Source organism: Theobroma cacao, chromosome 5 (assembly GCF_000208745.1).
Source record: "Theobroma cacao cultivar B97-61/B2 chromosome 5, Criollo_cocoa_genome_V2, whole genome shotgun sequence".
Lineage (NCBI taxonomy): Eukaryota > Viridiplantae > Streptophyta > Magnoliopsida > Malvales > Malvaceae > Theobroma > Theobroma cacao.
This window is the reverse complement of record NC_030854.1, coordinates 2,603,273-2,616,019: the sequence shown is the minus strand read 5'-3', so window position 1 is coordinate 2,616,019 and position 12,747 is coordinate 2,603,273. Positions and strand designations below refer to the sequence as shown.

Sequence of the window (12,747 nt, the reverse complement as noted above, 5' to 3'; positions counted from 1 at the left end):
TTATAATTTAGATGTTATTATGATTATTTATTTTTTAATTTATTTTATTTTTATAATGTTAATAATTTATATTTCATTCAAAATATTTATAATTTATAATTAAATATTAATATTTATTAAAAATTGTAATCAAGGGAGAGAACGAAGAGAGAGAAAAAACAATATTTTATATAAATAGAGTTACAATTATTTAAACTTGCAAGGGATATTTTGATTTTTATTATTTTTTGAATTTATTCTTCAACCGTATAATAGTTAATACTACAAGGAAGGTAATATTAGCTATTTCTTAATTTTAGAAGATTTTGAAAAATAATTATTCCTGTAGCTATCTCATAACTAAATAAATGAATAAAAGTTTCTTAGAAATAAAGGGTCATTTCCTCAACCAAACATGTTATAAAGTTTGTATCTTCCTTTCTTTTTCTTTTTCTTTTTTACTTTAATTCAAGATCCTAACTTTTAAAAGTGTCTAAATAGTCGATTCAATATTAACATTTTAAAAATTAAAAAAATTGAATTTACTTTATACAAAGATCAAACCGAGTCTATCAAATATTAATTGAAACAAGTTAATGTATTAACATTTTCTTATATTTATATAAAGTATTCAATTAAACAATTTAAAATTAAATCTACTTTATTTCTAATTTCTCTTCATTCAAAAAAAAATAAAAACAAAGTATTTTCTATCAAGAAAAAATATATAATTATTAAAATAATTTCACCAAAAACTTGAGAATTCTGGTTGAGATTGATTTGGTAATTATATATTAATATCTATTCTATATTTATATCGAGTATTTAACAAAAACATTTACTTCATTTATAAATTTATCTTCATTTAAAATAAGAAAAGTAATTATCATATTTTTTATGGACAAAGAAAAATATGTGCCACATCAGGGTGTTTTCTTTTTATTTTTGAAATAATATAAGAAACTATTTTTGTCAAGCAAATGAGATAATTTGAATTGACATTGCTTAAGCTTAATTTGGAGTAATTAATTAGGTAATTAACAATAGTTATAGATCTTGCACATTTGTCAGACATACTATCTCCAATGAATTTATATGGATGGTAGATCTCAAACAATCACACTCAACTCTTAATATCCTAAACTCTATTAATTAGAAGATACTTTATTATTACGGCACGAGAAAAATGATTGGTTAGTCTATCTCTCAAAGTGCCAAAACTGCATTTAATTTCATAAAAAATATAAGCTTCATTTAATTGATTAATAATTTTGTCACTAAAGTCAAGTTTTTATAACTAATAATTATCTAATTATTATTAATTTGATTAATAATAAAAAATCAACTATTAATTATAAAAACTTAAGATGTTATTTTTCAAACTAATTACAGTTTCATCAATCTAAGTAGGATAAACAAAAGAATACTAAGCAAATTTTATGGTAGGATAAATTATAAAATATATTTTTCTTCAAAGGCATTTATTTTACCCATAAGCATTAGTAAATTAAAAAGGAAAAATACTTCATCATTAATCAACCTGAAGAGGAGAGTATTGATTAAATGCAAAAAGTTATGGGTAAAAAATGACATTATGAGAAATTGAGGGTGAAGCCGTTCTAAATAAAAGAAACAATCAGGCCTAAATTTTCAATTCGCGGAATAAAACGGCGATCAATCAATCAAAAGGTGGACGAATTTTCGCGCTCGGTCGAAAACCCAAAAAAGAAACAAGGAAAAAAAGTGGGGGAGAAAACTCGATTCACCCTTTAACACTCGCAGTTTTCTTCTGTACTCTTCAACCTCACTTTCAAAAGTTTCCTTAACAAAATGGCCGATGACTCCCCCGCTTCCCATCGAAGGGACCCCATCAAATCTTCAGGTTCGCCGTCTCTCTTCCATTCTAGGTTTTCCCTAATGTTATACGGCTTCCATTTTGACCTGGGCTTTGTTTTTGTTTTAGTTGGGAACGTGGCGGCTCAACGGAGGCGGCAAAATGCGGTAACGGTGGGGAAAGAGAGGAGAGAGTCGTTGGTTCGAGCGAAACGGTTATGTAGAGTGGGACCCAGCGCTGACGGAGATGTTCCGGTCGAAGGAAATGATATGATAACTGATGAAGAAGAGTTTCTTTTGGAAGCCCAAACTTCTTCAGCTGTGGAAGACTTAAAATCCACTGTTGCTTATCAGTATGTCTATTAATAGTTTAATCGTACGATTACTTTTCTAAATTGTGTTTAATTAGGTTACTTTTACTATATTTGGGATATAATAATTTGTTAATCAATCATTTAGGGGAAAAGGTGCAATGCAGAAGAGGGTAAATGCACTTCGTGAGCTAAGGCGGTTATTGTCGAAATCGGAGTTCCCTCCTATTGAAGCTGCTCTAAAAGCTGGAGCAATCCCCTTGCTTGTGCAGTGTCTTTCTTTTGGCTCTCAGGATGAACAGGTTCAAAGATTTTGAAAATTTTTTGGTCTAGTGTTTAAAGCTGCGAATAGTTGCCTATTATTGTACAATGCTTGTTTATACGGTTCTGCTGTGAATGTTTTGGTTTTTTATGTCTTACTTGGATGGATTTGTGTTTTACCAATGTTTAGAGTTTTTGAATTGAGTGATCATTCTTTGCAAGTAAATCAGATAAGTTTTTTGATCTATTTTCATGTCTTGTCTGTTATATTGCAGTTGCTAGAGGCAGCTTGGTGCCTTACGAACATTGCTGCAGGAAAACCGGAAGAAACAAAAGCTCTGTTGCCTGCATTACCGTTGCTTATTGCTCACCTTGGAGGTTTGTGATGTTTAGTCAACTTTCTGATAGTTAAAACCCTGAAGTAAATTTTTTTGGCCTTGGAACTGATGATTTACAAAAAGTTTTGAATGTAGGTGGTGTGTTTTTTTTTTTTCCTTCTCTCTCTCTCCCCATTGAAGAGAACCATTCATGTTTCTAGAAATCATACTTACCTGTTATTGATGCTAGTACTTTTTCTTAAGTTGAGCAGCTGAAAGTTTGTGCACTTTTCCCTCATTTTGCAGAAAAGAGTTCCTTGCCTGTTGCTGAGCAGTGTGCATGGGCATTGGGAAATGTTGCTGGGGAAGGGGAGGAGTTAAGAAATGTTTTGCTGTCTCAAGGGGCTTTGCCACCTCTTGCAAGAATGATGTTGCCAAACAAGGGTTCAACTGTGAGAACAGCAGCTTGGGCATTGTCAAACCTTATCAAGGTTTTGAACCTTTACTTGTAAACCACTTTTGTTTGTATATACTTATGTGGTAGGGATTGTAGTGCGCTCTGTTTATGCATGTGTGTGTTTAAACTTTCTTTTACAACAAAATGTGTGCTTGGACTTAGGGACCTGATCCTAAAGCTGCAACTGAGCTCATCAGAGTTGATGGAGTACTTGATGCAATTCTTCGACACTTAAGAAAATCGTAAGAGCAGATGTCAAATTAAACATACTGAGTTCTGTTGAAATGTACATGACGTAGATGCACTGAAAAGTTGCTTCTCAAATCCAGGGATGAGGAGCTGGCCACTGAAGTAGCATGGGTGGTGGTGTATCTTTCAGCCCTTTCAAATTTTGCTACTGGTGTTCTGGTGAAGACTGATGTCCTTCACCTTCTTGTGGAAAGATTGGCAACATCAAATAGTCTGCAACTGCTCATTCCGGTAACATACAAAATGAGTTATGCTTTTGCTCTCTGTTGCTAGTTTATATATACATGCTTCTCCACTTGGCATACTTTTGCGATGATGTTACTGTTGTTTCTAAATGGCTGATGTTTCAGAATGAAAGCAAGCTCATGAAAATAAAGTAAAATAAATAATATTGCAATTCTTCATCCAAATCTCCAAAGACCATGCTGTAGTAAGGAGCTTCTAAGTTTGAGTTTGTTAGTGCTAATCTTCTGGTGTAGTGTTCTCTCAAGCAGTATTCATTTGGTTGTTACACTGCATTGTTCATGGACTTGAGATGGTTTCAAGAACATTTCTTGCTTGCTGTCTAATTCTAATAACAAATAATTTTTCATCTAGGTGCTGAGAAGCTTAGGCAATCTTGTGGCTGGTGATTCACATACAACTTCTACCATTCTTGTCCCTGGGCTTGAAATCACAGGTTAGTTAATATCTCTGCTTGCTAGATATGATTTATTGCAACCCTTATCGTATTCCTATTATCTGTGAAATATTGATGATCTTAATTGCCTTTTCAGATGGTGTCATAAAAGTCCTAGTAAAGTGTCTGAAGAGTGAGCACAGGGTCTTGAAGAAGGTGAGTGAGCTTGCTTTATTTTGCTGGTATTAATCTTCATCAGTAATTCTCACTCTAACCTTTACTGTTCATGCAGGAAGCATCATGGGTTTTATCTAATATAGCAGCTGGTTCTGTTGAACACAAGCAGTTGATATATTCTAGTGAGGCAGTACCTTTACTACTGCACCTTCTTTCAACAGCTCCCTTTGATATAAGAAAGGAAGTAGCATATGTGTTGGGCAACCTCTGTGTTGCCCCTACAGGAGGTGATGGGAAGCCAAATCTGATCCAGGAGCACTTGGTTTCCCTTGTTCAGAGAGGATGCCTTTCTGGTTTTATTGATTTGGTTAGATCTGCTGATGTAGAGGCTGCCAGACTAGGACTTCAATTCATGGAGCTGGTGAGCAAATCTAGTGATTTTATTTGTATTCACATCAGTTATGCACTAGAGAAGTTATTTATGTTATGTGCACTAGATTGACTTTGACCATGTTTACTGGTTGTTTGGTAGTTGTTATGAATGCCTAGGAAGATTCTTTACCAATTTATCTTGAATACTTTGGAATCCATGTTCCTTCTTTTCCTTACAGGTGGACATGGGCGAGTTTACTTATGCAGCCCACTTGTTTTCCTTGCTGCTAATTTGATCGAGCCACATCTTTGTTTCTAACCATCTTTTGTTAGTGTTGGGGAATGATGCAAAACTATTTCATTTCCTGTGCAATGTAGGTCTTGAGAGGAATGCCAAGTGGAGAGGGCCCAAAACTAGTTGAGCGAGAGGATGGGATTGATGCTATGGAAAGATACCAGTTCCATGAAAATGAAGACCTGAGGAACATGGCCAATGGTTTAGTTGATAAATACTTCGGGGAGGACTATGGGGTCGACGAGTAAGGTTTTAGGATGATCACCCCTGCTCCTTTCTTCTCTTGTAATCTTTTTGTAATCTCCTTCCCCCATCTTTTCTGGGATGTAAATTCAATTAGTTGGCGCATCGAAGGATTCGTCCGCATCGCCCTTTGTTAAGAAAACTCGGGCTGTAAGGCTACCCACGTCGTAGGATGTCTGATACCATGTGTCTCTTAGGAATTCACTCAACCGTTTGTTGTGCAATCTTTTCTTTAATGAACATGTAAATTTGGATTAATTTGTCCTTTTTTTTTAAAATAAAAAACATTTCTGATATGGTTTTCAATTGAATTGTGAAATTAATCGAGAAAATTATTTCTACCTTTTTTTCTCTATTTTCCTTAGTATAAGCAATTCTTTTATATTTAAGAAAACAAGTTTTGATAAGTTACCATCTCACCTGATTTAATTAAACTTGGAGATTATTTTCTATACATGTTAATGAAATTAATGTGTTTATTCCATTAAAAAAAAATCTGTATATTTTCTGAATTTTTAATTTATAAGTTAACTAAATGCTGTGTGTCCTTAACCTAAAAAGTGCTCAAGGTGAGGGGGTAATAACGCAATTCCTTACAAATACAAGGGAGATAACTGATAGTTTTTGAAACTTTGTTTTCTTGAAAATATTCGGCCTCAAAAATACTGCAGCGAAAGTGAGAACAACGATCAACCAAAAAACCCTCGCTTCTCAATCGCCGCCGTAAGTGGTGTTATTTTCCCGGTTCCAATTGGAAAGAGTTTTCCAGCTTCGACAATGGAAAAAGGCGCTTCTTTTTTGTTCGGCGGCACCAACTTCAATAAAAAGAAGTTCGCCAGCGATATCGCTCGGTTTAAGGTGCGGTTTTTCTTCCATTCTCACAATGTTACGTCGGAGTTCGGTATTTATTCATATATTAAATTTTTTTTTTGTGAATTTTCGTTTAGGAGAAAACGGAAACTGAAGATAAGGTGGATTATTTGAGCTTGTTCGAGAGTGGAAATCCCGAAAGGGAGGAATTTACCGTTTCTACCAAGAAAAGAAAGCGTAAACAAGCAGTTTCAGGTATTTCTTTTTTTCATTTCAGTTTTTCTTTTTAAGTTACGTTGGCTACTATAATGAATATTCAGAAGAAACTATTTTTCTTTTGCTTAATTTGTTGGAAAGTAGAAGCGGTGGAGGGATTTAATGTCTTTAAGAGTTCGAAAAAAGCATTGGTAGAGAGCGTAGAGAACCAAAAAGATGAGGAAGAAGATAAGCTTTCCAAAGAGAAGAAGAAATTGAACCAGAAACTGGAGGTTTGCTTCTTTAATGCATGCATAGATCGCTATTTTTGAGTACTATCTTTGTTGTAATCTTCCTAATTGTTGATGACATTAGGCGGATGCGATTCTGCGGAAAAAGTTTAATATTCATGTCTCTGGGAATAATGTTGCATCTCCACTTAAGAGTTTCGCAGAGTTAAGCTCAGTGTATGTGCTCTGCCTATTTATTTTTTGTAGTTTAGTTAACATTGACTCTGCTTTTGATTGCCATGAGTTAAGCTTTCCTTAATTTTCGCTTTATTGTTATTCATTAGTTGGATGATGTTAGCAATGCTATGATTTTGTCAAACATTTTTGTTCTAGTTCGAATTTGAAAATGAGAAATTATTTGGTTTCTCTACAGATATGGATGTGAGTCCTATTTATTACGCAATTTTGCTGAACTTGGATTTAAAGAGCCAACACCAATTCAACGGCAGGCTATTCCGGTTCTTCTATCTGTATGGTCTTTTATTTAACCACTGCTGGTTTCTTTTCTACTTCATTTTTTCCCCTATTGGCAATTAGTCATTCAGTGAAAAGATCAGTATATGCCTGCTTCTGCTGGAAGTTTATACTTATGGTTTTGCTAAATTCTCTCATGTGTTGAAATGCTTTTTTGCCATCGTTTGTGTTAGGGTCGGGAGTGCTTTGCTTGTGCTCCAACTGGATCCGGAAAAACCTTGGCTTTTGTATCACCAATGCTTATGAAACTCAAGGTATCTTTTCAATAATCATTTTCGCTAAAATTATTCCCAAGTTTTCTGATTAGCTTCCTTCATCTGTCAGCATGCATCATCTGAAGGTGTTAGAGCTGTTATATTGTGTCCTACACGTGAATTAGCTGCTCAGACAACCAGAGAGTGCAAAAAACTAGCAAAAGGAAATAAATTTTATATCAAGTTGTTGACTAAAAAGCTCATAAGAAGTGCTGATTTATCAAAGCTGCCTTGTGATATACTTATATCAACACCACTTCGCTTGAGTTCAGCTATCAAGAAAAGAAAACTTAATTTGAGCAGGTTGGTGCTTATAAATAGTCTTTTCTGTTATGGATGCAAATACATGTTCATTTTGGATGCTAGAGAGACCAATAGGATGAATATGTAGATGAGTAGATGCCGAAAGCTCTTTCAACATCATAAATCCAAGAATGATGAGGAGTGTGATGATAGGAGAGATCAAAAGGTTAGGCTAAACCTCTTATTGTGTTAAAAGATTAGATTGGCAGTTATGACTCAAGTTTATAAAGTACTTTTCAAATTTGACTTAAAAGGGTGAAAACATGGTTCAGGTTTGATATAACTAATTATTGGATGTTGAAGTGCATAAATATATATATATATATTTGATAAGCCAAGTTCATTATATTGATCGATTAAAGAATAAAACATCGGTTGCATCAGCCTCTCAAGTTAATAGCATCAGAGGCTAATGCAACCAAATGTTTACATATTACAGCTCAACCCTACAGCCCCTATACACATCCTTTGAACTTTTCTGGCCAGTACCACAAAGTTTCAAAAAACGACCCCATTATATTTACACCTTCTCTATCCTGAACACCACACACAAGAGAGGTCCATTTACAGGTTACATCCTTTCCTGAAAGTTTGCGGTAGCCTGTCTTAAGCACATCAATCCACCACCCTCATGAATCTCACCCTGATCATATTCCTTATGATTTCTCACCCCAGGCATGCTTAACAAAAACACAGTGCCGAAAAGTGGTCTACCTGTAAAATTTGTCCATAGATGGGTGGTCCTCTGCCCCCATATCATCATTGATCCATGTCACAAACAGCTCTCTGATTGTGGTGCATATGATTTTAGGAAAACTATGTCTTGAACATTTTGTTTTAATCAGAATGGATAGAAGAATCTGAGAAGGTTTGAGGTCTAATAATTGGTCTTGTTGGAATGGAGAAAACCAGCTCATATTTGAACATTAATTTCAAATTTAAACTGCTTCATTGATACAAAATTTTCCTTCTACAGGGTTGAATATCTTGTCCTGGACGAGTCTGACAAACTGTTTGAACTGGGCTTGTTAAAGCAGATCGATTCTGTGGTCAAAGCATGTTCTAATCCTTCAATTATACGCTCATTATTTAGTGCTACTTTACCTGATTCTGTTGAGGAGCTTGCACGCACCATTATGCCTGATGCTGTTCGAGTTATTATTGGAAGAAAGTAAGTATGAGATTATTACCTTTCAAAAAAAAAGAGGATTTCTCTTTGACATGCATCACACTTTTTGATATTTTCTGCAGGAATACTGCTTCCAAATCTATAAATCAAAAGTTAGTTTTTGCTGGAAGTGAAGAAGGGAAACTCCTTGCACTTCGTCAAAGCTTTGCAGAGGTATTCTGCTAATATGGATGTTAAGAAAGCTCATATCTCTTGCAACCATAACAGTTGTTTGAGAAAGAAAGAACATTGTATCAGTCTGAAGTTAGTATATATAGCACATGGATAATCCACCTTATTTATTTACCCTTAGAAATTGTGTTTGGTTTTCTTTTTCATAGAGTTATCAATACCCCTATTTAATTTATTGCATTTGTAATACTTTGCTTGAAGCTGTTGAGGATATGACACTATATACCACAAAAAACCATACTCTTTTAACGTTATCTTCTTTTAGTGTTTTTCAGCTGGAGCATGTCCTTAACCATCTGTTTGTCTTCTCACATGCTTGGCAGTAGAAATTGAATCCGCCAGTTTTAATATTTGTACAAAGCAAAGAACGAGCAAAGGAACTGTATGAGGAGCTGAAATTTGATAATATTAGAGCTAGTGTCATCCATTCTGATTTATCTGAAACACAGGTAAAGGTTATTTCCATGCTTATGTATTATGCTGATCCTTTTTTGCTTTCCACCTCCACCAACACTAGAATTCTAAGTGCAATGAACAATGTTTCACCTTTACACATTCACCTTCATCTTAGAGCCCCTAAGCAAGTGTCTAGAAGAGACATAAGTCCCAAGAGTGTTTTTGGTATGTGGCAGCTATCTTGGGCAAGGTGCTCTTGTAGTGCTTAATTGAGAATTATGACGTTATGTTATGTTTAGTTGGTCTTTCTAACAACTGTTATTTACTTTATCCTGATATCTTATAATTGAATGCAGCGTGAAAATATTGTCAATGACTTCCGAGCTGGCAAAACATGGGTTTTGATTGCTACTGATGTCATTGCCCGTGGTATGGACTTCAAGGGTGTCAACTGTGTAATTAATTATGATTTTCCAGATTCTGCTGCTGCATACATTCACCGAATTGGTATGTTGCACAACTTGCTTCTGCACCTTGTCAGAGATCTAGATTTCTCGAATAGATTACCTTGTCCTTATTTTTTTGTGTGGTTACTGAAACAAAGTTTGTGGATCTCCCAAATAGGCCGGTCCGGCAGAGCAGGGAGGAGTGGAGAAGCTATTACTTTCTACACAGAAGATGATGTTCCATTTTTGCGTAACATAGCTAATGTAATGGCAGGATCAGGCTGTGAGGTTCCGTCTTGGATCATGGCTTTGCGTAAGCTGAGATGGAAGAAGCATAGACCAAAAAGGGAGTCTATTTCAACCAAACCAAATGAAGCAGAAGACTAAAAAACTTGCATGTGACGAAATATTGGCTCCTCTAATTGGATATTTATCCTTAAACTCTTCAAATTTTGATGAAATGGGTTATTGATTATTGTAGTTCTTGTTAATTGAGATCTAGGGACAATACGTGGTTCCTTGAAATAGCTGTTCCTGTTTAAAGATTGGTCTGTTTAGATTATGTATTATCCAGTTCCGTGCCCAAATAAAACTATCTTTGAGATTCCAGGCGAGTTGAGCTGGGGTAGTGCTGTTATCTGCTAACTGATGCTGATAAATACATAACGCCAAAACTTGAATGCCCTTAACCTTGGCCTTGGGAAGTGATGAAGAAACCAAAACCAGACAATGATAGAGCAACACAGTATATTCCATCAGGTCTGAAGCAATGAGACAGAAAAGTTGCGATGAACTGAGAGTGAACCAACAGCATAAAATTTCTGAACACGTAGGGTGCTAGCAGAACAGACAACACCAGCAGAAGCAACACCATGGAGCACAAATACACAGCAGATGAGAATCAGCGGGTACAAGTCGCATAAATGGAGACCACCAGGACAGATAAGCGTAAAACCAGAGAAATTCTGGATACATGGAAGGTACAGCATAACAGATTATACCCCCAGAAGCAGATAAGCATAATGAACACCAACAAACCATGAACGGATGACAAGAAGAACATAGCCAAACCAGAAACATCTTGTCACAAACTACTGCAAACATTGCCCTGATATATCCTTGGTGCGGGCAGTACTGTTTCTGGGCACCATCAGTATTTTCACTAGGCAGCTATGCATCCCTGTACCTCACAGAATATTCTCTTTGCCTCAATGTGTTCTAACCCTGCTAGACATACGATCAAAATAACATGTAAGACAGGAATTTAGATAAAAATAACATTATTATTTAATAGAAAACTGATGAGCTTAATTCCAGACTTTGGATTTACTTTTGACTTGTCCAAAGTCTCAGGGCTATACATCTCAGAATACACCAAAAACCAGAAGGTTAACTAATTCAGAAAAATCTCCATCAAAGTCCATATCTGAGGCTGCTGCTGAAGTAGATACTGGATTCCCTGCTGCTGGCAAAGAGTTGTGTGTGTCTTCCACTGCTTAGTTGTTGCTCAATGACGCCATTTTCTGCTGCTCCTCATCTTTTCTGGTAGCTAAACTTCCTACTCTCAACTTGCTCATCAAAGATTTGGAATTGTCTAGCATATTCAGCACTTGTTATTTCCGCAAAATCTTCTACCATCAATCCTTCTTCAGAATATTTAGTTTCTTCAGTCGGCAATCCTTTCTGACAATGTGAGGCTGCAGCAAAGCCCAATGCTTCCTCTGCTGCTAAAGTAGATATAGGTGTTGTTGCTACTTTGACAGATTCTGAGTGTCTTCAATTGAACCACTTAACCTCACCCTTTTTGGTTGTTGGTCATGTTCTTCAGTTTCTAAATTTTCTTTTTCTCAACTCTTGAAGCCGCTGAGCACTCAGATTTTGGAATGGTCCAAAACTTACTTCAACTCCCATCATCATGTATTCAAGTTCTTCAAATGTCAATCCATCTTCACAAGATCCAAGTTTTTCAACAGTTTATACTTTTTCACAATCTTCTTTCTCCGTTTGGAAACTTTCTTCAGCCCCATCATCATGTCTTCAAGTTCTTCAACTGTCAATACAGCTTCACAGATTCTTCAACAGTCAATATTCCATCTTCAAAAGATTCAAGGTCTTCAACCGTTGATCCTATTTCACAATCTTCTTTCTTCAATTGGACTACACCAGTTGCATTCTTGTTTCTAATTTCACAAAGCACGCAATCAGTCCGCAAGAGATATGAAATACATGTGATTAATTAGTACTTGTACTTGCATAATATTCTCGTGTGGGTCGGAAAATTACTGTTATTTTTTCGATATTACTTGGAACTTTGCAAAGTAATTTAGTTATTTGATAAATGCAAGGAATTAATTTCAAATTTGTAAAATATAAAAAGAAAGCAATTATATTAAACTGATTGACTTGTAACAGTAACTACATGCATTGCATTTTTCTGTAAAAGAGAAAAATATTTAATCATTTAATATATGATAATTGTTTATAAACATTTTTTTTGAAAAGTAATTATTTATAAACATTAAATGTTGTTAATGTATATGTTACATTTGCATCGAGACTAAGTAATATGCCCCAGTCGAGAAGGATCTACTAATTCCCATAGGCGGACAACTATAGCTCTGACTTTAATTGAATCACTTCGTTGGAGTGGTTGCAAAGCAGGTAGAAATTGATGCATCATATCTAGAGAACTTTACTTGCCTAAAAAAAAAAAAAGGAAATATACTTTACTAATAAATTAAGCAAATCTTTGTAGTAAAAAAACTAAATAGTAAACTAACATATATATATATATTTATATAATTATTCCAATCATATAAAATTAAAAGCATGCACATAAAATAGAGTGATAAATAAAAAGCATAATGCTTAAAAAAACGCTGAATTATTTTAAAAATTTTAAATAAATTTTTATTCTTTTATTATTTTCAATTAAGTCCATGTATTTTTATTTTCAGTTAAATAATCCTTATGATTAATGGTTGATTAATTATCATTAGTTAAATTGTTACTTCTCATTTAATATTCATATGACACTGATGTGAAGAGTAAAAAATGTCACATGATTATATTAATATGTCTTATTATCATCATTATGATGTATCAA

At 34.7% G+C, this 12,747-nt stretch overlaps 2 protein-coding genes across 3 annotated transcripts; both read left to right on the top strand.

Moving 5' to 3' along the window:
* LOC18597912 (importin subunit alpha-9) lies at positions 1,681–5,406 on the top strand. The gene is made up of 11 exons (XM_018122406.1): positions 1,681–1,861; positions 1,943–2,165; positions 2,272–2,425; positions 2,660–2,762; positions 3,008–3,192; positions 3,321–3,400; positions 3,488–3,638; positions 4,005–4,086; positions 4,184–4,242; positions 4,319–4,624; positions 4,954–5,406. The coding sequence occupies exons 1-11, from the start codon at positions 1,810–1,812 to the stop codon at positions 5,116–5,118; spliced, it is 1,560 nt and encodes a 519-aa protein (XP_017977895.1). The 5' UTR covers positions 1,681–1,809; the 3' UTR covers positions 5,119–5,406.
* LOC18597911 (DEAD-box ATP-dependent RNA helicase 57) lies at positions 5,731–10,255 on the top strand. Of its 2 annotated transcripts, none has more exons than XM_018122352.1 (12): positions 5,731–5,971; positions 6,061–6,178; positions 6,284–6,411; positions 6,494–6,585; positions 6,782–6,878; positions 7,056–7,136; positions 7,207–7,439; positions 8,416–8,610; positions 8,691–8,781; positions 9,126–9,248; positions 9,552–9,624; positions 9,820–10,255. In XM_018122352.1, exons 1-12 carry the CDS (start codon positions 5,891–5,893, stop codon positions 10,026–10,028), a joined length of 1,521 nt encoding a protein of 506 aa, XP_017977841.1. In that variant the 5' UTR covers positions 5,731–5,890; the 3' UTR covers positions 10,029–10,255. The 2 variants fall into 2 exon arrangements, with proteins under 2 accessions (XP_017977841.1, XP_007027268.2); XM_007027206.2 differs by having other exon boundaries at positions 5,733–5,971; positions 9,552–9,702.